Source organism: Megascapheus bottae, chromosome 1 (assembly GCF_031878675.1).
Source record: "Megascapheus bottae isolate mThoBot1 chromosome 1, mThoBot2.hap1, whole genome shotgun sequence".
Lineage (NCBI taxonomy): Eukaryota > Metazoa > Chordata > Mammalia > Rodentia > Geomyidae > Megascapheus > Megascapheus bottae.
Window position 1 is genome coordinate 98,488,825 of NC_143509.1, and position 22,626 is coordinate 98,511,450.

Consider the following 22,626-nt stretch of genomic DNA (forward strand, 5'->3'; position numbering starts at 1 on the left):
GTCATGAAATGTAAGAAGAACTTAGTCTTGGCCTTAGAACCATGTATATCTGCTACTATCATAAGAAGTTAACATAGCACTTTTTACTTAGTCTGAATAAGAAGATATTAGACCCTGATTTTATTGTTTGCAGGAAAAGCCTATCTTATTATAGAGTTGGCTAATTAGGCAAAGAAATGTAACGTTTCAGTAGTTTTTTCAATGAAAGCTTGAAGCACTTATTTAGTGCATTTCTGACATTTTAGCAATATATCAGAAAAAAATGTAAATATTGTTTGCTTTCTAGGATGAACACCTCAGACTTGTCCTGCATTTGTGACTCATTTGACAAGATAAGCCAGGAGAACATTGCTTTCTTCAGTTCTCTCGTGCACTTCAAAGGTCACTGCTGTGCCCTGTCTAGGATAAATATCCCTTGTCTCCATCTTCCCCAACTATGCCTCATCGACTTCCTTTTTGTCTGCAGCAGGCTCCTCTGCTTGCCAGAGACCTTATCGTGGCATCTTTCAGACCCCAGTTCCATATCTGTATACTTTCTGGCTTATTTCTGATAAAGATTAAGTATGTAACTCTAAAATTCTAAACCAGGGGTTGGGAGTTTGGCCTAGTGGTAGAGTGCTTGCCTAGCATGCATGAAGACGTGTGTTCAATTCCTTGGTACCACATACATAGAAAAAGCCAGAAATGGTGCTGTGGCTCAAGTGGTATAGCTCTAGTCTTGAGAAAACCCGAGGATAGTGCTCAGGCCCTGAGTTCAAGCCCCAAGACTCACAAAACACACACACACACACACACACACACACACACACACACACACACACACTTAGGTCTGTGGAAGTAAGGCAATAAATTGTCATTATTATTATTATTACTATTTAGAATCCTTTAATTTACATTCTCCTTTAACTCTGGACTTGCTTGAGTGTTTTAAATCCATAAACACTTCTCTCAGACTTGTTTATCCTTAACTTCTCTGGCTTGCACACCTTTGACAATCTTTAGCTAACTGGTTTGAGCCCCATCTTGCCCCATCCTTTGTGGTCCTTTCTCTATATCCATCTTTTAGGTTTACATTACAGTGTTCCTTGTCCTATTTTTACTACATACTTTACATTTTTGTCTTTTGACTGCTAGTTCTCTTGTTGAGCTTGCCCTTGGGCTTCTTGACACTTCCATGCCAGTGACTACAACGCTTTAATCTGTGTCATCCTGAGAGCTGTGGGCATCTCAAATTCAGTGTCCTTTAACCCAGGTCATCCTTTATTATTTCAGCCAATGTGTCCAGATTTCCCTTAGTTCCTGATGACAGTGCCATTGGCCAGCCACCAGGCTTTGATGCCATGTTTCTCCTCATCTTGTTCTCATTGCACTAGCTACATTTTTCTTTTTAGATTTATTGTGTAAAGTATCTTTTTTCCCCATTTTTTTGTATAATAGGCACAGAGAAATACCCAAAAAGAAATTCCTAAATGTTGAGGCACAGCACTGCTTCTGGCTTTTTTTTTTATATGTGTGGTACCAGTGAATTGAAGCTGAGTCTTTGTGCATGCTAGGCAAGCACTCTACCACTAGGCCAATCTCCCAGCCCTAGCACTCTCTTTTTAAGGAATAGTGTTATAATCATATATTTATTCTCAATTAAAAATCTACTGAAACTTGAAAAAAAAAAGAAATTCCTAAATGTTTAGACCCTTGGGGAAAAAAACCCTCAGGTATATTGTTTGATTTTTTCTTTTTATGATAGGTCTTGGTCTCTGTCAGAGTCAGGGACTTCTCTCGTTCTGGTTATATCTTCTTTGTCGCCTCACTTTTTTCTCCATGCACTCAGACTTGCCTTTGCTCCCTTACTTGGAGGCTGGTTCATTGGTTCACCAACTACCAGTCTTAATTTTGGGGGCTCTTGCATAGCAATCTTCCTTAATTCTCCCATCTGAACATGCTTCCTCTTTTCCTGAACCATGTCCCCAGGCCACACGTGTTCTGTCCTCTGCTTGTCTAACTACGTGTTTGTATAGCCCATGATTGGATTGTAACCTTGGTGAGGGTAGATATTGGGTTTACTCATTCTCTCTCTCTCTCTCTCTCTCTCTTTTTTTTTTTTTTTTTTTTGGGTGGGTCATGGGACTTGACCTCTGAGCTCGTCAGCCCCAGGCTCCTGTCCTACACTTGAGCCACAGCATTTTCTAGTGATTAATTGGAGATAACAGGTTCTTGGCTTTGTAGTGTCCAGGCTGGCTTTGAACCTTGATCCTCAGCCTCCTGAGTAGCTAGGATTGCAGGCGTGAGCCACCTCACCTGGCGGGTTTACTCTTCTTGCCTCTTAAGTTATAATCTCCAAATTTTTTTTTGAAGAACAACGGTTTTTTTTTTCTAATTAATGCTGTGATTTGATTAAATGGTCATTAAATATGTCCTGCCAATAGGACAGTGTTCTGGAATTGGAATTGAGTCATGAGATGCAAGACTGTCTGGTTGGGACTGACAGCCTGGCTGAGATGCTCTGAAGAAGTCATTCATTAGTTCTTGCCTGCCAGGTCCCAGGATCCACTTTGACCCAAGGCCTGATTCTCCAGCAGCTTTTTCTTCCTTCCAATTTGTATCCAGCAATAAAAACTTTTTAAATCCCTACCAGTAGTAGTGCTGTTACAATTAAAATTAACTGGACTTAATCACTCTAGTTGTCACATTGATTCTGATGGCTTTCTCTCTTCTCTTTAAAAATGAAAACAAAAACAGCCAGAGTCTGCTGCAGCTTTGAAACGTACAGTAGAAGCCCTGTTGGACCGAGGAGCCATTGTGAGGAACTTGGAAAGCCTGGGTGAGAAAGCCCTTCCTTTCAAGATGTCTGCCCACAGTCAGCTGCACCAGAGAGGCGGGTAAGTTTCTTCACAGCACTTGTGCCGGACGAAAGTGTCTTTGATGGACTCAGTATAGAATATCGATCAATTTAGAAAGTGTCCTATTTCTACTCTGTGGTGCTATGTTATTCAAGTGCATGCTGGGTTGCAAATAAGACACAGTTCAAGCAAAGAACTTGTAATCCTAGCTGTTTAGGAGGCTGAGATATAAGGATTGTGGTTTGAAGCCAGGCCAAAATTATCAAAAAGCTGAAAGTGGAGGTGTGGCTCAAGTGCCACAAAAAAAAGCAAAAAAAAGCTAAGGGACGATGCCTAAGCCCTGAATCCAAACCCCAGAACTGACGGTAGGAAGAGGGGAAAAGGCACAGCTATGCTGTGCTTTACTTGGATTGTAATCAGAACAAAAGCAGGCCACGTGAAGAGCCTGCATGCAGAACAGCTCTTGATTGCGAGAAGCTGTTTTCAACCTGAATACTCTTTTCTCCTGGTGTTTTTTAACATCTGTCTTCAAAACCCTTCAGTGAACCATGTGTCCATTCACATTCTCTGCAAAAGGTAGGTTACAGAACAGCAAAATGTGCTTCTGACTAATAATGTACACTGCCAGAGCCTAATGCACAAATGAAACTTCCTACTCCAACTGATGCTTGGTCAACAAAAGCTCCACTCTCCCTCTGGTACTCAATAGCTGTGTGTGGCCCTAGCCAGGTCACTTAGCTTCTGTAGCACTGACTATAGTCACCGAGACTAAGTAAGGCTGCTTTAGTCCTGTGGGTCTGTTGGTGTGCACACGGACCTGTTTTCTTACTGCATTTCTTACTGCTCCTGGGCTGTGGCAGCCGACTGTGGACCTTTTGTGATTGCCCTATCTTGTCTGTGCTACTGTTGAGCTTAAGAACACCTCTAAGAGAGCGCCTGAGGGTTGCTAGGCAACAGGAAATGCACAGTGGCTGGGCTTCTTCCACAATTATGAAAACAATGAAGGATGAAGATTGTGTTGGGGAGGAGGGTGTATATCCTTTTCTTTTTTTCTTTAAAAAAAAAAAAGCTCACAAAAGGTGTGGTTTTAACAGCAAAGCTGTAGATCCCTTTGTCTTATTTAAAGGAGTAGATAAAATGTGGCTACGAGTTGTTAGCTATTCTTGATGGGAGGCACTGAACAGAGAAAGAAGTCAGTTTCCTCATCCCCGTGGTTCTCTTAGGGGTGTCAAGGGCAAGAGTCTTCTTTTGCCCTTTGTCTGTGACTAGCATCATGAACAGTTCCTTTCTACCAAGTACCTGGATGTTATTGCTGCCACCCGGCTGGGGATAACTGAGGACCACCATACAAGCTTGCTTTGGCTTAGTCCTCTGTGCCATGTGGGGAGTGGGCCATAGTTGATGGTGTTTCTTTTTACGAGTGGGATTAGTTGGGGTCCTAGAAGAGACTATCCAGAACTACAAGCAGCAGGAACTGGGTCTTGCCCAGGTGCCCAGGCCTCACTCATAGCTATGGCAATCACTTAGTTCATTGGCACTTGATATTTTATTTCAGACTTGGAGCAGACAAAGGACAATGCTTTTCTTATATATTTCCTATATAAATCATGTACCAACAGAAAGGGGCTGCCCCCTGCAGTTGGAAGTTCAAACTTTATATTTTCACTGTTTTCTGAGATAAATCAGTGTCTGATTTTCATTTGTCTAAGATACATTTTTTTCCCCTCTCCAGTGTAGTCTTTGAAACACAAGTTTACAAGAGAAACCAAAAAATATAAGAGATACCAGTCAAAAATCAGTGTGGAAAGCCTTGCTGATCTAAGCCCGTTAAGATTCATATTGGCTTCAGACCCTTCATTGATTGGCTTTATTTCATCTTGTTGCTTTTTATTTTCATAATGCCCATGAATATTCTCCACCGTGCTTTTTGGTAAATGAGCACATAAGGGGTAGTATATCAGGAGTTGCCAGAATGAAGATTTGGAATTATGTGGATACATCCAGTGTCTGCTTGAGGCATTCAAGCCTAGTGGGGAGGTCTCTTGTTTTCAGCTAGTTTCCCCAGGGTCGGTAATACCAGCCCTGTTTATAACAGCATTTTCATTTGACAGATCTTTCTTACGGACTGTGCATAACCAAGCTCTGTGTGTGTGTGTGTGTGTGTGTGTGTGTGTGTGTGTGTGTGTGTGTGTTGCAAACATATCAGTAATTAAATAATGTTGCCAGGCTGAGCAGGGAACTGGGAAGGTATATTTTTAAAAAATGGTTAAGAAAAAATATAGTGAACCTGTCACACATTGAACATACCTAATCTATGACACCAGGAAGACGATTTGTGGTGACAGGTCTGACCACCAGGGTGTCTGCCACACTTCTTAGCATGTTGTGATTGCTGATGCCATTCTCCCATCCCACTTCCTCCTATGTTGTTCCCCGGCTATGCCCAGGCCAAGTAGGGTGGAAGGATTAGGTGGAACAGTGCTTAAGTGGAGAGGTGCCCTGCTTCAGTGCTTGCTGGGAAGTCTTCCTGAAGGAAGAGGGTGTACTTGGACAGTGGAACCTGCTTGACATATTTAGTAATACCTGAGATCTATTACCCGTTTACACCAAAAATAAAAATGTACTCATTCCAGATGTTAATTTGGTTAGTCCCCTTTTTGCTAACAGGTTCTGTTCCAGAAGTTTGATTGTGAGTGTCTTTATAGCTGGAACTTGTTTTCTTGTTGGAACAACTTGATGGTTAAACTCCCAGATGAATCCACAGAAATTTACTTAATGTGTAATCTGTAGGGGTCAATAGAATTGGCTGGGCCATTTATATACAGCTGTGGACCATTTAAAACTTGTTTTTAAAAAGTGCTATTCTATGTTCCACCTGGCAGTAGAAAGAGGCTTGGCATCCAGTCACCTTATGAGAGATAGGGACAGTGTCTCAGTCTCTATAACTAATATTTACATATACACATGTACTTTCCTATTTTCCCTTAGGGCAACCATGCCCTAAACATTGCCCACCAAGAAATAGGAACTAGGAAATAGGGTGAGTTGACCTCAGGTTTCCTCAGCTAAGTCAGCTCAGCTGGTGGTGGGGACTTGGAGTTTCCCTGCTCATCTTTCTAGGTGGAGACTTCTGGCCCTACTGGCCACTGTAATTAGGCGTGTCTGAATCTGTTAAAGAATAACCTAGGGCTTGGGGTCTTGGAGGGCCTGAGAACTTTCCACCTCCCCCAGCTCTGAGTTTGCTTTAGTCTCTTTCACACCTCTTAACTGTCTCTCTTTGTGCCTTCACAGACTCACCTAGATGTTCTTTGCCTGGCAAAGATAGGTAATCTGGAAAGTGTTTCCTGTCTTCCTGGGGGAGTAGGTGCTCCTTTAGATCCCTGCTGAAAGGCAGGCCTTTCATCGAGTCCTATGGAGTCCTAGCCCCAGTCCCTGGTTACCAGAGCACTGTCCTCTGGGCCTGCACCCTCTTTGAGACTTTCCACTAGGTGGGGCTGGGTGGAGAGTGCTGAAAAAACGGGTCCACGATCGTTTGTTTGGGCCTGGGCCTGTTATACACTGATACCTCAAGTGGCTTTTGTCTCTGCCTGGAGGTTTGGGCTGGGAGGTGTGGATGTCTCTGTTAAGAAATCCTTTGCTCCAACCTACCCTGTGTTTGTCTGCTTCAAAATTTGGATAGGTGCTTATAGCAAAGTGCTGCTGGCCTACATACAAGATACCTTCTATTTACGGGTAAGCAGAAGGATAAAAATAACTGGCTCTATGGTGAATCAGTGGAATTTTACTGACTTGCTCCCCAAATGCGTGTGCAGCTTACTCCAAGAGGTGCTGGCACTGTCTCCAGAGGAGATTGATTCTCCTCTGTAGTTTTCCCATCAGCTAACATTCCCATGTTCTCATGCTTCTCTGCCAGCATTAAGTCAGGGACAGTGTCCTGACCCCGTTCTTGTTGTAAAGGTGCCCTACAGCCTGTTTCAAGGCAGGGCTGCTGTGTCCTTGGAGGTTTCTTTTAAGTGGCAGTGCTCCAAGGTTTGTAAGGCTTCTCCCTTAGGATTATTGGTTTTTAAAATGTATGAAATCCACAGCTATAAAGAAAGAAATGGGGCTTTTTTTTTTTAAATGCCAACGTACCTGGGTTTTAAGGTAAATAATTCACTGCCTGTGTGACGCTTGAATCCAGAAACATTTAACCAAGACAATCTAGGAACTGGCATCTAAACAGATCAGTTTCCTATCTTCAAAAAGGTTCCAAGATGCTTTGGGGCTGCAGAGCCCTCCCACCCACTCCCCCACCCACTGGGAGCCACTGAGCGCTTCAGTGGAAATTTCCACTTGTCTGCCAGGGGCAGGGGGAGGGAGGGTGAGAGGGAGACACAGACAAAGAATATAACTCCATTTCGAGCAAGCTCATTTTGCGGAAGACTTGTAAATACAGGGCTTAAAAGTAGAATTTTAAAAGTACAGCCTTTACATATAAGCTTTTACATCACAAACAAAACTCATTTTCTCCCCCAGCATTTAGGGGAGTGAGGCCAAGGCTGCCAGCTCCAAGCGGCTGCATTATCTTGTACAAGTCAGATGGTGATTTGGTGGTGTTACGGGTCTGGGACCAAGGCTTGAGAAGAATAGAATGGACAGTGAGAACTGCTGGTTGTTCTGTGAGCATATCACTATGGATAGAGTCTTCCTGGGCCATTGTTTTCCAGTGTGGGCTTAGTCTCCTGGGAAGCCATTTATACCGGTCTTTTCTGATCTTTTGGAGTATAGCCTTTGTAGCACTGTGTTGAGTGCCTAAAGAGAAGGAAGGTAAATTGTCTCCTTAAAGACCATTTGGGTGAATTCTACCTGAGAAGCAGGTCACCATTTCCTGGTTTTTCAACCCTGCATCTGCATTGTACTGGAACTGTTGGGGTCTGCTTCTCCTTGCCTTGAATCTTGTCAGCTACTCACTGCTACTCTAAAGAGTTCGTATCCATGCACATACATGCTTTTCAACAGAGAAGAGGTTTGCTTGTGCAAAGCTGGATAGCCTTGTAGATGAAGAGGTTGTAATGGAAGCAGTGCCTGGCACTGTGTTCAAGATGAAAGTAATCCCACCCACTGGAGGGCAGAACTGTTTTCCTTGTGTCCTGCGTGAAGGTGCTAGGAATGGGTGATGTAATTAGATGTTGGATTATCCACACTCATTTTCCAAAATTATCTGTTCCCTCATTTGCTAGGTATTATCACTAATTATAGACTAAAAGTAAAAAATTGAAAACTAGCTAATTTTACTACTTTGTTAATATTTTTATTTTAGAGTTATGTCTAGACAGTTGTGGAGTAACCTCAGTTCTGAACTATTCTCTTTCTCTGGAGTGAAGAGTTATGGTGAGGATAGCGGTGAGAGTGTGTGTGTGTATTAGGACTTTGGATCTGTGTTTTGATTCTTCGTAGGATGACAAAGGCAAACACCTATGCCCCATTGTGTCTTAGGAGTACTTTTAGTCCTTCCTTTCTCCAGAGCAGGATGAAGACACGGCACAGAGCACCCAGACTCCCTTAGAGAAGCTGAGACCCTCTTCTGGCCTCCTTCCCTTAAGCTTGGCTTGTTTTGAGTTCCAGATCTGGCAGCCTCCATTAGGATGGTTCAGTCTTCATGCTGCCAGGGGAGTGGGAGTTCCAAGGTCATTTTTTCCATCTGAACTTCCATTTTTATAGGTCTGTTATAGACCTAGGACAATCATGAGAAGGGGATCCTTACAGGCCTTAGGAGTGGCCAAGACCCACAACTCCAAATGTCACTCATACCTGTAAAGCCTCATTTTTGTTTTTCAGGTCATCAGGAATTCGCAAAGCCCAGCAAATTGCTGTTGAGAGTCCAAGCATTACCAGTCTCTGGCATTGGTGGGCATCTTGTTGAAGTTAGGGAGGTCTGAGTTGCTGTTGGTACAACAGCCCTTGTAGCAATTCTCCTCAGTTGAATTTAACCTATCCAGGAGGATTAGGATATGGGCCCCTCATTGCTTCAGCCTCCTTGGGCTTGCCCAGAGCAGAGGCTCAGTATCTACTCAAATTGCCCAAACAGCTAAGGAAATAAATGCCATAAGCAACTAGGAAGGGGTCCGGTTCTTTCCTGGATAATAATCGACTGTTTACCTGTGTGTGTGGTCCATTAAGGCAGAGATAGAGTCTGTTTTGGACTTGGGCAGCTTGGTTCCCTGGGAGGGGAACCGCCTTGGGGGGAGGTTCAGCCTCCAACCTTGAGGTGAACGGTAGAAAGATCTCTCCCCCTTCTCTGTTTGGTTGTTATTTCCTTTTCTTGGAAATGCCCATGGTGTAGGAAAGAGCCCTGGAAATGGAGGCCCCAGGCACAGATCACCAGGGTGATAAGCATGAGTGCCACAGCTGTGGTTGTGGGCATGTGTGTTGTGGCCAGAGTGCTCCTGTTGGGGTGGGTTGCTAAAGACTAAAGAAGAGGTGTTGTGATTGGTGGGGAGGAGTTAAGAGGGCAAAGGTGAGGGGGATGTGGCAGTGGGGAGCCTTTTTAGCTAGCACTTCACTGTGTCCTTGACCAGCTTCCAGAGTGGTGCTGCTTGTTGGTGGGAGATGTGGAGCTGGAGTCTGGAGTGTGCCTCTTGCTCTGTGACCTGGGGCTGAGTGGTTCCCTCTCTGGGCTTCAACTTCCTCATGTGAAGGATTGAGCTGTGTTGTCCTTAAAGAATTCTCCAGCTGTCAGTAGCTTTGTGGAAAGACTGGTCTGTGGGAATCCTGGCTGTGGCTTATTAGTAGCTCATTGAACTCGAAGTGAATTATGGAACCTTCTTGTTTTCTTCCTAGAAGCACTGGACTGTAAAATGGTAAAGAGGCAGAGTATAGAACACCCCAACTAGAAAACTCCCACAGAAGTTGACCTTACCAAGAGATGCTATTGGTTCCAAACTCCCTTCCCCTTCTGCCATTTCTTTAACTGACCTAGAATGGGTTTCTCACCACTGAAGAGATGTGTGTCACTTTGAATGTTGAGAGAGTGCTGTGTAAGCACTGATTTGAAAGTTCTGGAATAGAAGGTTTCTGCTGTCTCTGGCCTCCAGCATTTTGTCTTATCACAAGCTGTGGAGTTGTATTTTTCAGGGTTGTTTGGTGAACACTGTTCAGGAAGACTTGGAGGGTGGTTGTGCTTCTTGGCTGCTGTGAACACATTCTCCTGAGCATCTTTAGACTCGCAGGCTACCCCTCAAAAGTGACTCTTTAGCCTGGGATGCAGGCAGATGGGAGATGAAAGAAAGCAGTACTTGCCCATAACAATAATACTGTAGATAAAAACAAGGCAGCAGAACTGGTATTGGAATGGTTCGGTACTGCTGGTGAGGAAGAGCAGGCTCACACAGGAGAGAGGAGGTGCCTGTGGATTTGCTAGGGGAGGGTATGGAGGTCTGAGGGTGGCATTGTCTGAGCAATCCCTCCAGGGTCCTCCCATGTCCATTACTACCTTTAGCTGCCATACCAGGGCTATGGACTTAAGAGAGACAAAAGGCAAAGGTAGAAGGGACTTGAGAGACAGTGGAAAAGGATGTGTTGTCGACTTAAGTATGGTGGGATTGCAAGCTGGCAGTTGAGGCCAGAACTGATCCATGGTAGTGGAAGGATGTTTTCACAAATGATGGGAACAAATGAATGGAAAGGAAAAAACACTGTCTCTTCAAATCTTATGTCCATTATATAAAATTATAGATTTATTTTTATTAAGACTTGAGAGGTCTTTATATACTAGATATAAATATGTTATCAGACTTATAATTAGCAAATCTTATCTGTAGTTTGTCTTATTTGAAGAACATTTTGATGAAGTCTAATTTAGAAGAATTACTTGGCTTTGTAATTTACATTTTAGTCTTTCGCAATACTGGGGTTGTGAACTTGTGGACTCTTTCCTGCTTAGCTTGCTTGCTTGGCTAGTGCTTAACTACTTGAATCACATCTCCAGCCCTGCTTTTAGCTGATCATTTTGGGGATGAAATTACATGGACTTCTTTGCTCTAGATATCATCTTCCAGAGTAGCTGTGATTACAGATGTGAGCCACTGATGTCCAGTTCTGTTTTTGATTTTGAGTTAATTTTCTTGCCTTGTACAGGGATGGAAATAGTTTATTGTATAAGGATACTAAATTGTTCTTGTACCATTTCTTTTTTCTTTTTCTCTTTTGTGGGTCATGGAGCTTGAACTCTGGTCTTGGGCCCTGTCCCTGAGCTCTTCAGCTGAAGGCTACCATCCTACCCCTCGAGCCATAGCTCCATTTTCCATTTTTTTAATGGTTAACTGGAGATAAGAGTCTCACATTCTTTAGTGCCCCAGCTGGCTTTGAACTGCGATCCTCAGATCTCAGCTTCCTGAGTAGCTAGGATTACAGCACGAGCCACTGTACCCGGCTCTATACCATTTCTTAAAAAGACTGTTCTTTGGGCTGGGAGTGTGGCCTAGTGGTTAAAGTGCTTGCCTGGCATGCATGAAGGCCCGGGTTCGATTCCTTGGTACCACATACATAGAAAAAAAAAAAGCCAGAAGTGGTGCTGAGGCTCAAGTGGTAGAGCTCTAGCCTTGAGAAAGCCCAAGGACAGTGCTCAGGCCCTGAGTTCGAGCCCAGGACTGGCAAAAAAAAAAAAGACTGTTCTTTTTCCATTAACTTTGTCTTTTCATCAAAAACCAGCTGTGCATGTATGTATGAGTCTATCTGGACTTGACTCTTTAAATCTGTATGTGGGTTTTTGTTGTGATTGTTGTTTTTATGGGAATAGCTCATGATGTTGCTTTTGAAGTCTTAAAATCAGGTGATGTTAGTCCTTAAGCACGATCCTTTATTGATGAACTTGAGAATCAGTTTGTTAGGATTTTGACTGGGATTCTTCTGTATCTCTAGAATAACTTGGAGAGCATTGACCTGTTGTCAACCTAAATAACAATCAGATTCTCAAAACAATGCTTATTTAGATAGCTTTAGGGAGTATGTGTGCCATAGTGAATGCATACAGTATGGAGCTTATTGGGGGACGTTAATAAAGGCAGAAAGGGAGAAATTTATATGAGCTGCTTAGATACAACATTGAAACACGGATCTGGATGCCTTTGATTGCCTTTGTTCCCTTATTGCACTGGCAAGAACCTCCAGTGAAGTATTGAACAGAAGAGGAGACAGTGGACACCCTTGCTTCTTCCCAATCTTAAGAAAATCATTCTGACTCTATTGGTGGGCAAGGAGTTTATGGTGAAATTTTGGAAGATGACCTGCATAAGAAAGAGGAAGGTATCCCCTGTATCCTTTATTTCCCGAGAATTTCTGTTAGGAATGGCTATGAGAATTTTATATATTTACTGAAATTATCAAAAATTTCTTCTGTTAGTATGATGAAGTATGTTGGTTGATATATTTTTTTTCCTAAAGGTAAAAATCTTGTTTTCTTAGGATAAACCCTACAGGGACATCTACATTATCATACACACACACACACACACACGCGCACGCACGCACGCACGCACGCACGCACGCACAGTCATCAGTTTGTGTCTGTTGGCCTTTTTGGCTCCTTTATCAAAGATTAGGTAGCTGTACATCTGTGGGTTGATTTCTGGGTCTTCAGTTCTATTCTATTGGTCCTCAGGCCTATTCTTGTGCCAGTACCCAGCTGTTTTGATTACTATAGCTTTGTTATAGAGTCTGAAGTTTGGTATTTCCTCCAGTACTTTTCTTTCTGCTAAGGATTGTTTTTGCTATACAGGTTCTTTTATTATTCCATATGAATTTTTGGATTGCTTCCTCTCTTTCATTAAAGAATGACATTGGGATATTGATGGGTATTGCATTGAATTTGTAGATAGCTCTTGGCAGGATTGCCATTTTCACAATGTTAATTTCTTCCAGTCCAGGAGTATTGGAGGTTTTTCCATTCCTTAGTTCTGCTTTAATTTCCTTTTTCAGGTTTTTTAAAGTTTTCATCATAAAGGTCCTTTACATCCTTAGTTAATTCCTAAGTATTTAATTTTTTTGAGGCTATTGCAAATAAAATTGCTTTCCTGATTTCTGCCTTGCTCTTCTTGTTGTTGGCATATAGGAAAGCCATTGATTTTTGAGGGTTAATTTTATACCCTGCTACTTTGCCAAAGTTTTAAATCAGCTCAAGTAATTTGGGAACCATGAGACTTTTATCTTCAATAAATTGCTCAGAAAAAGCTGAAAATGTTCTTATGGCTCAGTTGGTGGAGTGTGCTAACCTTGAGTATCAAGAGGCTGAGAGACAGTGAGTTCAAGCCCCATGACTGGCCAAAAAAGAAAGAAAAAAAAAAAAGACTTCCTTTCCTAGCCTGAACATTTTAGGAATTTGGAATTGAATTCTGACATCGTTTTTCAGTCTTGTTCTCCCTAGAACAGTACAATGAAGACATAAACTTACAGGATCCAGAGGAGAGCTGTGCGGGCAGCGAAGATGCTGCTTTTCTCTCCGTACTGTCATCCAGCAGGATTCTCAGAGGCTGGGCATCTTTTAGGACTAGGGAGCCGTGTGGGTGTCCTTCAGCGCTCATCTAAGGAGATGAATCTTAACTTTCTTTTCTTAATAAGATGCCAGTCATTTTCTGTTGCTTTCTTGTCAGTTCTTGAGCATGGAGTGTCGTAAGCACAGACATGGAATGTGTCATCTTTTCCCTGATCTTTCTTTATGTGTGAAGTATAGCTGATGTCTGTCTGTATCTCATATATGCACTTGTGAAATCCTGTGGAAAATCAGGTCACTCAGTAGCTATTTTCACAAATACAAATCATCAATGGATGGTTTAAAATTTTACACTTGTTGATAGAGAATTCTGTCCTTGTACCTTAGCTCTGCCAGACTCGTTGTATCTGTCACATGCCTCTCCCCTTCCCTCCCCACTTTTCCTTCCATCTTCCTTTCCCTCTTTCCTCCCTTGCACTCCCTTCCCATCCTCCCTCCCCCTGCTTTTCTCTTTAGAACTGGGGTTCTAGCACTGGGGTTTGAACTTCGGCTGACTTGCTAGGCAGGTGCTTTACCATGGAGCCATCCTTCATCCCTCTTCACCATGCTTTTTAATTGACGTAAAGTTGATTTTGATGTATATTTTCACAGGAGTGTAATGGGGAAGGCCGTAGGAAAGGAAGGTTGCATGTACTGCCGTACTCCATTCAGATGTTTTACAGGCAGTTTTGACAAAGTGTGTGTGTGTGTGTGTGTGTGTGTGTGTGTGTGTGTGTGTGTGTGTGTGTGTGTGTGACTGATGTCTATCTGGAAAGAGTAAAATTAAAACATTGAACAAAAAGTGGAATTGTTCTATTTCAGAGTTCAGGTATTTACCAACTTTCGTTTTATTGCAGGTATTTCTTGGTGGATTTTTATGCCCCCACCACAGCTGTGGATACCATATTGGAACATTTGTCTCGAGACACTGACGTGATTAGACCAACTATTGTAAAACACCCTCTGACCCAGGAAGTAAAAGAGTGTGAAGGCATTGTCCCAGTCCAGCTTGAAGAAAAATTATATTCTACGAAGAAGAGAAAGAAGTAAAAAGATTTATTGGACATTTGCCTCCTGTTTACTCATCACATCCGAGCTGTGATGATGAGTTTTACGAGCCTGACCTTTATCTAAGTGTGTTTTAACTCTAGATCCCTTTGCTATGAGAGGTGCAGGGACTGCTTGCCAGTGGCTGCTATGGAATCAGTGGTACCAACAGGTGATTTTTAATTTCGTGCTCAGTAGTGTGATTTCTTCATCAGTTGTTTTTCCTTTTGGAACAGCAACACTGCCCTGTTCTGCAAGCTGGTCACAGTACAAACAAACATCAAAAGTCCCTGTGTTATATGGAGAGCAGAGGTCAGAGTAATAAACACCATTTTCCAAACGCTGGCTGCTGTGTTGTTCTTCACTTGCCCTGGCACAGTGCACTCCTCTAGGCCTGGAGGCTTCCATTCCACCCTGCCACAGTGCCTGGACAGTGCCACGTGTTCAGAGGCTTGGAGGAGGGACAGGCACGAGTCTGTTCCCTGCCCGCTGAGCATTACCAAGGTTCCATTCTTCTCCCCACAGGTCACAGCGCTCCCTTTGGGAGCGCTCGATGTTTGGGGTTATCAGGCTTGCAATGCTTTCTGTCATGTCTTTGCCCCTGTCTTCCACCTCCTGCACGGCCAGGCCTCTTGGAGGAAGTAGCTTCTTGGGTAATGACCTCCTTTAGGGCCATGGGGAAGCCTTTTTTCTGGAACAGTCTGAAGCATCTCATCCTGTCTCCCCAGGGATGGTGAATTTAAAAAGACTTGCCTCCCTTTTCACCTTTCCAGATGGCGCTGTCATCATCCCAGTTGGCAATGCTGCCATAGCTCAAATGTTGGGAAAGTGCCAGTTACTAGAATTTCTGGTTCTGATGATTTGTACAATCAGATCATCTTAAAGCAGGAAGAAGGAAGAACTGGAGGAAAGAACTAAGCAAGAGATAGAACAGGAGAAGCTGTGAGCCTCGCACGTCTTCCCTCTGCAAAAGCTGTCTGACTCTGCATTGGTCATTTGATGTTCAGCGTCCAACCTCAACTTCCCTCCGGCACATGTCTATAAAAAGCTTCTTTAGTTGGGTGTCAGTGGCCCCTGCCTATTATCCTAGCTATTGGGAGACTAAAATCTGAGGATTGAGGTTTGACGCTAGCTCAGGCAGGAAAGGCTGGAGACTTTTTTCCCTTTAATATTTTTTATTATTGTTAAGCAGTTGCTCAAAGAGTTGTCATTTGCCAAAGCAATTTATGAATATAGTGCATCTTGATCACTATCACCCCTTTCAGCATTCTCACCCACCCCTTCCCATACTTATTTTCCCATACTTAGGTTATGTTAATATTGTTTGTTTGTTGCTGATTCTGAGGCTTGAACTCGTGCCTGAACAAAGTCTCTGAGGCAATTTGTGCTCAAGAACAGTGCTCTACCACTTGAGCCATAGCATGACTTCTGGCTCTTTCTGAGTAGTTTACTGGAGATAAGAGTTTCATGGACTTTTCTGCCATGGCTGGCTTCACACTGTGATCTTTAGGTCTCAGCCTCCTGAGTAGTTAGAGTTCCAGGCACAGGCATCTGTATTGAGTTTGTTTGTTTGTTTGTTTGTTTCCCCCATTTAACAAAGCAGTTGATGTGTATGATCCATGTCATCACTTCAATGTCTTCACCCACCTTCTACCCACCCCTTTCCTTATATTTCTCAATTCTGTAGTATACACAATGAATGCTTGCTTAATTCTTCTCCCCTTCTACACTTCATTCTATTATCCCACCCTCCACTCTTGAAGCTAACCATTTTCTGGTACTTATTTTGTTGAGCTTGGAATTAGTCTTTTTAAAGAAAGGTATTACTATTTCTGTTCTCCATAGAATCTATTATACTTGAGTTAATTCATTTCAGTTAATTCATTTGTAACTCCTTGCTTACCACCCAGTGTGTTTACTTGTGAATGTGTAGGCACATTGTAGCTACTACAAATGAGGGAAACTATGCATCTTATGTTTCTCTGGCTTACTTTGCTTAACATAATTTTTTTTTCCAAGTCCTTCCATTTCCTTATGTATAGTACAATGTCATTCTTTCTGATGAATGAGTAGAATTCCATTGTATATATATTCCACCTTTTCTTGATCCATTTGTCCATTGAGGGGCATCTTGGCTATGGTAAATAATGCTGCCGTGAACATGATTGCGCATCCACAATTAACCACATTCAAAGCTGGAAGTAGAGCTGTGGCTCCAATTGTAGAGCACTAGCCTTGAGCAGAGCAGAAAAAGCTAAGGGACCACGCCCAGACTTTGAACCGTGGCGGCATGCCACGCTCATGCTCTTCCGTTTCCCAAATGAGGGAGTATGTGAATGAATAAAATAATTTCTTTAGGGGCTGGGAAGGTGGCTTAATGGTAGAGTGCAGGCATGAAGCCTTAGGTTTGATTCCTTATTACCACATAAACAGAAAAGGCTGGAAGTGACATTGTGGGCCAAATGGTAGACTGCTAGCCTTGAACAAAAGAAGCTCTAAGTCAAGGCCCAGACCCTGAGTTAGACGCCCCCCCAAAAGATGCTGACAGCTCAGTACTCAGGAGGCTGAGATATGAGAATGGTGGTTCAAAGCCAGCCTGGGCACAAAAGTCTGAGACTCTATCTCCAATTAACCATCAGAAAACCAGAAGCGATGCAGTGGCTCAAGTGGTAGAGCACTAAGCTTGAGCTGAAGAGCTCAAGGACAGCGTCCAGGCCCAGAGTTCAAGCACCATTATCAATAAGAACAACAACAAAAAGTTTTAAACAGCAATAATTAAGTGATGAAGGTCATTAAGAATGTAGACTAGATATAAAAGGAGAGAGATGATTTGGAGAAACTACTATCTTACCGGGAATTTCTGAAACAAAAACTTAAAGCATAAAATTCAGTGGCGATTATGTACATTGCATATGCTTTCACTCAGCTGCCACTTATACAGTATGTTTTTCCATTTAATTAAAAGTGCATGCTACCTTAAGTGTGATGTGGTGTGGTGTACATGTTCTCTGCTGACCTTATTTGATCATTTTAGCCCCTTGAGGGATTGATGGATTATTGGTATTTATTATTAATTTATTTGTGGAGCTGGGGACCAAACTAGGAGCCTTGCACTTGGTAAGCAACTGTATTGAACTAACTCCCCAATCCTGAGGGGTTGTTACCTCTTTTTTGGATGAAGAAACCTACGCAGATTTGACCTTTTACTCCACAGCTACCACATGACAACTGGAGCCTTGAACTAGCAATCATCATGCTATTTAGTCTTCAGTCTCGCAGTTTTGAGGCTGAACAAGCAACGATGCCTGGTTGTCTGGGGGTAAATTGTCCTGATGGCCTGAGTGTGGTACTTGGTACTTTGTTTTCCTATGCTTGCTACTCCCTGAGAAGGTGATCAACGAGGTTGGGCATTCCAGGTCATGCCAACGTTCAGAGTGCTGTGGCACAGTTAGGAAGGAGGCTGAGTAAGTAGGGCGGCTGTGCAGTGTGCCACTTTTCCCTCCTTGGAAGCATCAGAGTGGAACTAGTCTTCTCTGAGTGCTGATTCACACTGGACTCCCCTCAGCATACAGCAGCCTCTGACTGTCATATGCCTGGTCTTGGAGCAGGGCATGTGCAGGTAATTTCCAAGCTACAACATTATCTTAGGAGTCAGATAACTGGTCTGTCTGCCTTGGGCTGCTGGTGGGCCAAGGACCTGTGCTACTGATTTCCTCCTTTCCTGAACATACTGGGCAAAGCTTTAAAGTGCAGACATGAACACGGACAGTCCCTGCCTTCATTGGAGCTGACCATTATCTGAAATGGCAGACAAATTGTATGTATATGCGTTTGTGTGTACGCTGCCAAATGGGGAGGTGCCATTCAGTGCCTTTCAGAACTAGTACTATGAGAAAGTGAAGCATGCAGGGAAAGAGGGTGGCTAGAGAATTGGAAGATGTGGGCATGACACAGCATGGCAGGACCACATGTAGAAGGCTGCAGGCCCTGACAAGTGAGCATGAGCTTTAGGAGGCTGTGGAGGTGACATGGGTCACAGAACTTTCGGAGGGAGGGGGCTCTAAGGCAAAAGCTTGTGTCTTCCCCAAAGGACTTCATGTTCAGACTTGTCTTCTTGGCCATGCATAGGCCCCCTGGGAGAGAGCCCTCCAGAAGTGCTGGTTCAGCTGACAGATGTTCTCAGCTTCCCTAAGTGCACTTCAGGACAGATACCAGTTAGAAACCAGCTTGGGAACTGTGAGGGAAATCTCTCATTCGCAGTTGAGGTGTGATTGGGGAGCAAATGCATCTCCAGAAGTTGATGCTGTTTTTCAGGGAGTTATATCCTATATATGGACCACCATGGCGAGGAGAAGATCCATGAAGCCTTTTAGATTTTTGCTGCGTGAATGATCGGAGTCTTGAAAGCTCAAGCTGTGCTTCCTTGCTTCAGGCAGGGCCCTGCTGGGCCTGGAAGAGTGTCAAGACAGTCTACCCGAGAGACAGGACCCTGTGCTCAGCTATAGCTCAGTGATTGGTCTGTATTTAAAGCAAGCAAAGTAGATGGCACAGGAAGCTCAGAAGATACAAAGCAGTTCCTTCTAGGCCACAGAGGGAGGAGTTGGGACTCCCAGTGTCCTGCCTGATTCCCAAGACTATTTCCAGTCTGCTTTGCCTTACTAGAGGGAGAGGCTTTAGGCTACTGGGCCCTTGTCCCTGCTATGAGTGACCTCTTCCTCTGGGCCTTTCCTGTTCCACATCCAGATGTGAGCCCCAGGTCTTGTTGCTGTGGCAGCGAGCCAGTGGAATTGGGACTCCCTTAGCAGTGGTTTTCATTTGAGGTCTTCAGAGGGGAGCCCCAAGAATTAGAGATGTTAGTGTTTTTATAGAATCCATCCTTCCTTTGGCATGTTTCTCCCTGTTCTGTCATTTCCTGAACTTCTCCAGATTACCCCTGGGCTGTGTTTACAGAGCACACAAAGCAAGTGCTGGTCTGGGCAGCTTTAGGTGATGGAGTGGACTGAGCTCTGACCTCCAGGTAGTCAAAAATTGGGGAGAAGGAAGCATTCACCCATCTAACACAACCATGAAAAAGCCATCCAGAAAGGAAAACAAAGCAAGTGCTATGGAAACAAGTGGGCTGAATTCATTAGTCCTAGGAGTGGGGGTGGAGCTGGGCAATCTTCCCTCAGAGCTGGCATTTCAACTGGCATGGGAACAACTAGTCTGGAGCATAGGTGGGTGGGGGGACAGGAATTGCTAGTGCTGCAGTATGTTTTGGGAGTTTCTGAGGCAGGTGATGGTGGTGCTAAGGCCAAAATGGGCTGTCTTTAAGCAGAGTGTTAAGGAAGTCTCTGTTTGCTGGGTACTCCTTTTGTCCGTATTCCAATGTGACATACTCTAACGATGGCAGGCTAGCACTGTCATCCTACCCTTATTCCTGGAGGAGCTGGGATTCTAGGCGTGTACTAGTGCCTGGTTTGGTATTACATTTTTAAAACACTTTGGTAGTATAATGGACCGTTACATAGTGCCACTTTTTTCCTTTTGTTTTCTTCATCATTTAATAAATAGAGACTTATTTCCATGGTAATAATTTCTTCTGATCCCTGACCTCCCATTCATTGCTTACTTATATATTGTGTGTTGATTTTCTTCCTGCAGTACCTGTTATTTTCAAACCTAACAAGAGTGCTTTTCCTGAAAAGCATTCTTGGAATATTTTGCCTTCCAGAAGGATCACCACCTCAGTGCCTCATGCTGTCACAAGAATTCCCAAACTTCGAAATCCTCCCTTAGTTTTAGTGTCTAATCCCTACCCATCTCGAGTAGCTGGGATTACAGACATGGACTGCCTTACCTGCCTACTGCATCTCTTTCCTATGGCAAAGCCAGCTTTCTCATCCCCTGGACTTATTCAGTACACATGGCCTTCTCTCTTGTTGTTCCAGCTAGAATTGGGATTCCAAGGCCCAATACTCTCCCTGTCCTTCTCTTAGTGATGATTTTGTTTTCCTCTCTTGTGACTTTTCCTCCACTAGGCCTACAGGTAGGGCAGGTGTCCTTCCCCTTGTCCTATCCAGATCATTGCCCCTCTCATTCTAAAATTCCTAGGCTTGAATTTCATACCATCAAGATCAATCATTGGGTGTGGTTCGGTACAAAAGGTCACCTAAAGACTCCTCTACTTCCCCCAAGTTTCTGACTCAGTGATTTTAATATTTACTTCAGTGAGCCTATCTAGTGCCATGGACTTACTTACCCGATCTCTCTCATTCCATTTTATCATCTATTCTACTTAGTCACCTGCCTGCCGGGTACTTTTTATGAACAACTTCATTATCTGAAAATCTCAATTTCATTTCACTCACTCCTGCTTATGCCCTAGCAGCCAAGAGCCCATGCTGCCAACCTCACTGAACCCCACTAATCCTACTGTCTTTCATTGTATCTCTTCCTCGGGCATCACTTCCTCCTTAGCTTAAATTCCAAGTCAGTTACCTCGGCACCTCCCCTCTTCTGGTCCTCTCTTGGTTATAGTCAAGCTTGTGCCTGCGCAGACCTGTGTGGCTGGAAAAAGCACATTCCTGGTGACTGAGCTTATGACCACTAAGCATACATGGGCTTTGGGTGCTGTGTGGCCCCAGTTATTCTCCCCTAGTTGTTAGCTTCCTTGCCTTCTCAGGTAAAAAATTAGCTTTTCCTCAAGTTTCCACTACCTTTTTTTGCCCCCATTTGTGAGATACAGAAAGGCCATTTGGGCTCAACAACCTCCATCTTAAGGTCCTAGACCCTTTCCCCAGAAATTAGGTGATCAGAACAGTCCTGAAACTGCAAGTACCTGTAGTCTCCGGTACCAGCTAAATGCTGTCTGCCCAGGTCTCATCACAATTGTGTTGTCTCTGATGCCCAGCAGAAGTGCCCCCGTCCCTAATGGCTCCAGCATGTTACCTCATGAAATTGTTTAGGAAAATTCCTCATGAAAACTGCCTATAAAGTTGCTTATGATAAGGCCAATTGTAAATTTAGCTTCTGTGAATCAGCGTGCTTGCTTGGGAAACGTCTTCACCATCTGCGTGTGAATTTTGCTGCCATGCTAGAGATTTGGGCTGAGACTTCCTTGGGAGTTCAGGACAGGACAGTTGACGGCCAGCCAATAAACTCTTTTGTCATCTTTGAATGACAAAGCCTCCATGGATTTCTCAACTCCGGAATATTTTATATTTAGTTCTCCGTTGATGGTCTTGCTTCCCATTTTACTGAAACAATGGGATATTCTACAAGTGATCGAAGCCATCTAGAACCTTAATTTACGTGACTCCAGGGAGTCACGCCCCTTGTCCAGTCCCCTTGTCCCTGCTGTGGACATTACTCCAGCAAATGTTCTTTGTTTCCCTGTACTGTTAGCCTTCCCATCTGCTCATTCTCATCAGCAAGTGCATTCAGTTCATTCTTTCTGGGGTGGGGGGGAAAGGTGCTTTGCTAGAATTAATGTTTCTCAGTTGTTTCCTGTCTTCTTGCCTTTTTAATGGAAACCATAGCTGAAGAAAATCAGTGAAGCCTGATTTTTTGTTCTGAAATGTGTTCCTCCCTTGAGCTCGTTTATATTATGCTGGTAATTTGAAAGTCTCTACATCACTGCTTTTTTTTCAGCCCTCTGTCGACACTCCCAGCAACACTTTGCAGAGTTGCTCGTGCTTTCCTCTTGAAGTATCTCCTTGACTTGTGTGTGGAGGCTTCTCAGACCCTATTTGCTTTGACTCTTCATGAATTCCTTGGTTGATTCCTCTTCATTTCTTCCTGCTCATGTCTGAGTATTCCAGACTGAGCCTGTCTGTGCGTTTCCTGCTGATTTCCCTAGCTCCTGGCTATAAACATCATACTGTATATTATGTGATTATACAGTTTTGTCTTCAGCTTGGATTACTTTCTTGGCTTCCTCATTGGTATCTCCAATAGTCTATCTTCATCTTGGAAATCCCGTAGATCGATAGTTTTCTCCTCCCACAGCTTGAGCTCCTGTCTCTTTCCCAAGCCTGCTCTTCTAAGAGGCTTTTGTCTTCCAGCTGAATATCTCAGAATTATCCTGAAATCCTTATTTTCCTTCTCATCCGCCATCTGATCCTCTGGGGAAATCTATTGTCTCACCTTCAAATATGTACCTGGAATCTAGCCAGTTCTGAATCGCCTCCGCTGTCACCTCCATCCATTTGGATCTTCCCTCCCCTATAGCACACAAAAAGAGCCTCTCATCATATA

The 22,626-nt window shown here is 43.6% G+C and overlaps 1 protein-coding gene across 2 annotated transcripts in view; it reads left to right on the forward strand.

Moving 5' to 3' along the window:
* LOC150069672 (sodium/myo-inositol cotransporter) overlaps window positions 1-14,728 on the forward strand; it is a 56,641-nt gene extending 41,913 nt beyond the window's left edge. For both annotated transcript variants that reach the window (XM_090349086.1, XM_090349093.1), the window contains 2 exons: window positions 2,737-2,876; window positions 14,199-14,728. In XM_090349086.1, coding sequence (XP_090205212.1) covers window positions 2,737-2,876; window positions 14,199-14,391 — 333 coding nt within the window. In that variant the 3' untranslated portion in view covers window positions 14,392-14,728. The remainder of the gene's footprint in view (window positions 1-2,736; window positions 2,877-14,198) is intronic.
* The last annotated feature ends 7,898 nt before the right edge of the window (window positions 14,729-22,626 follow it).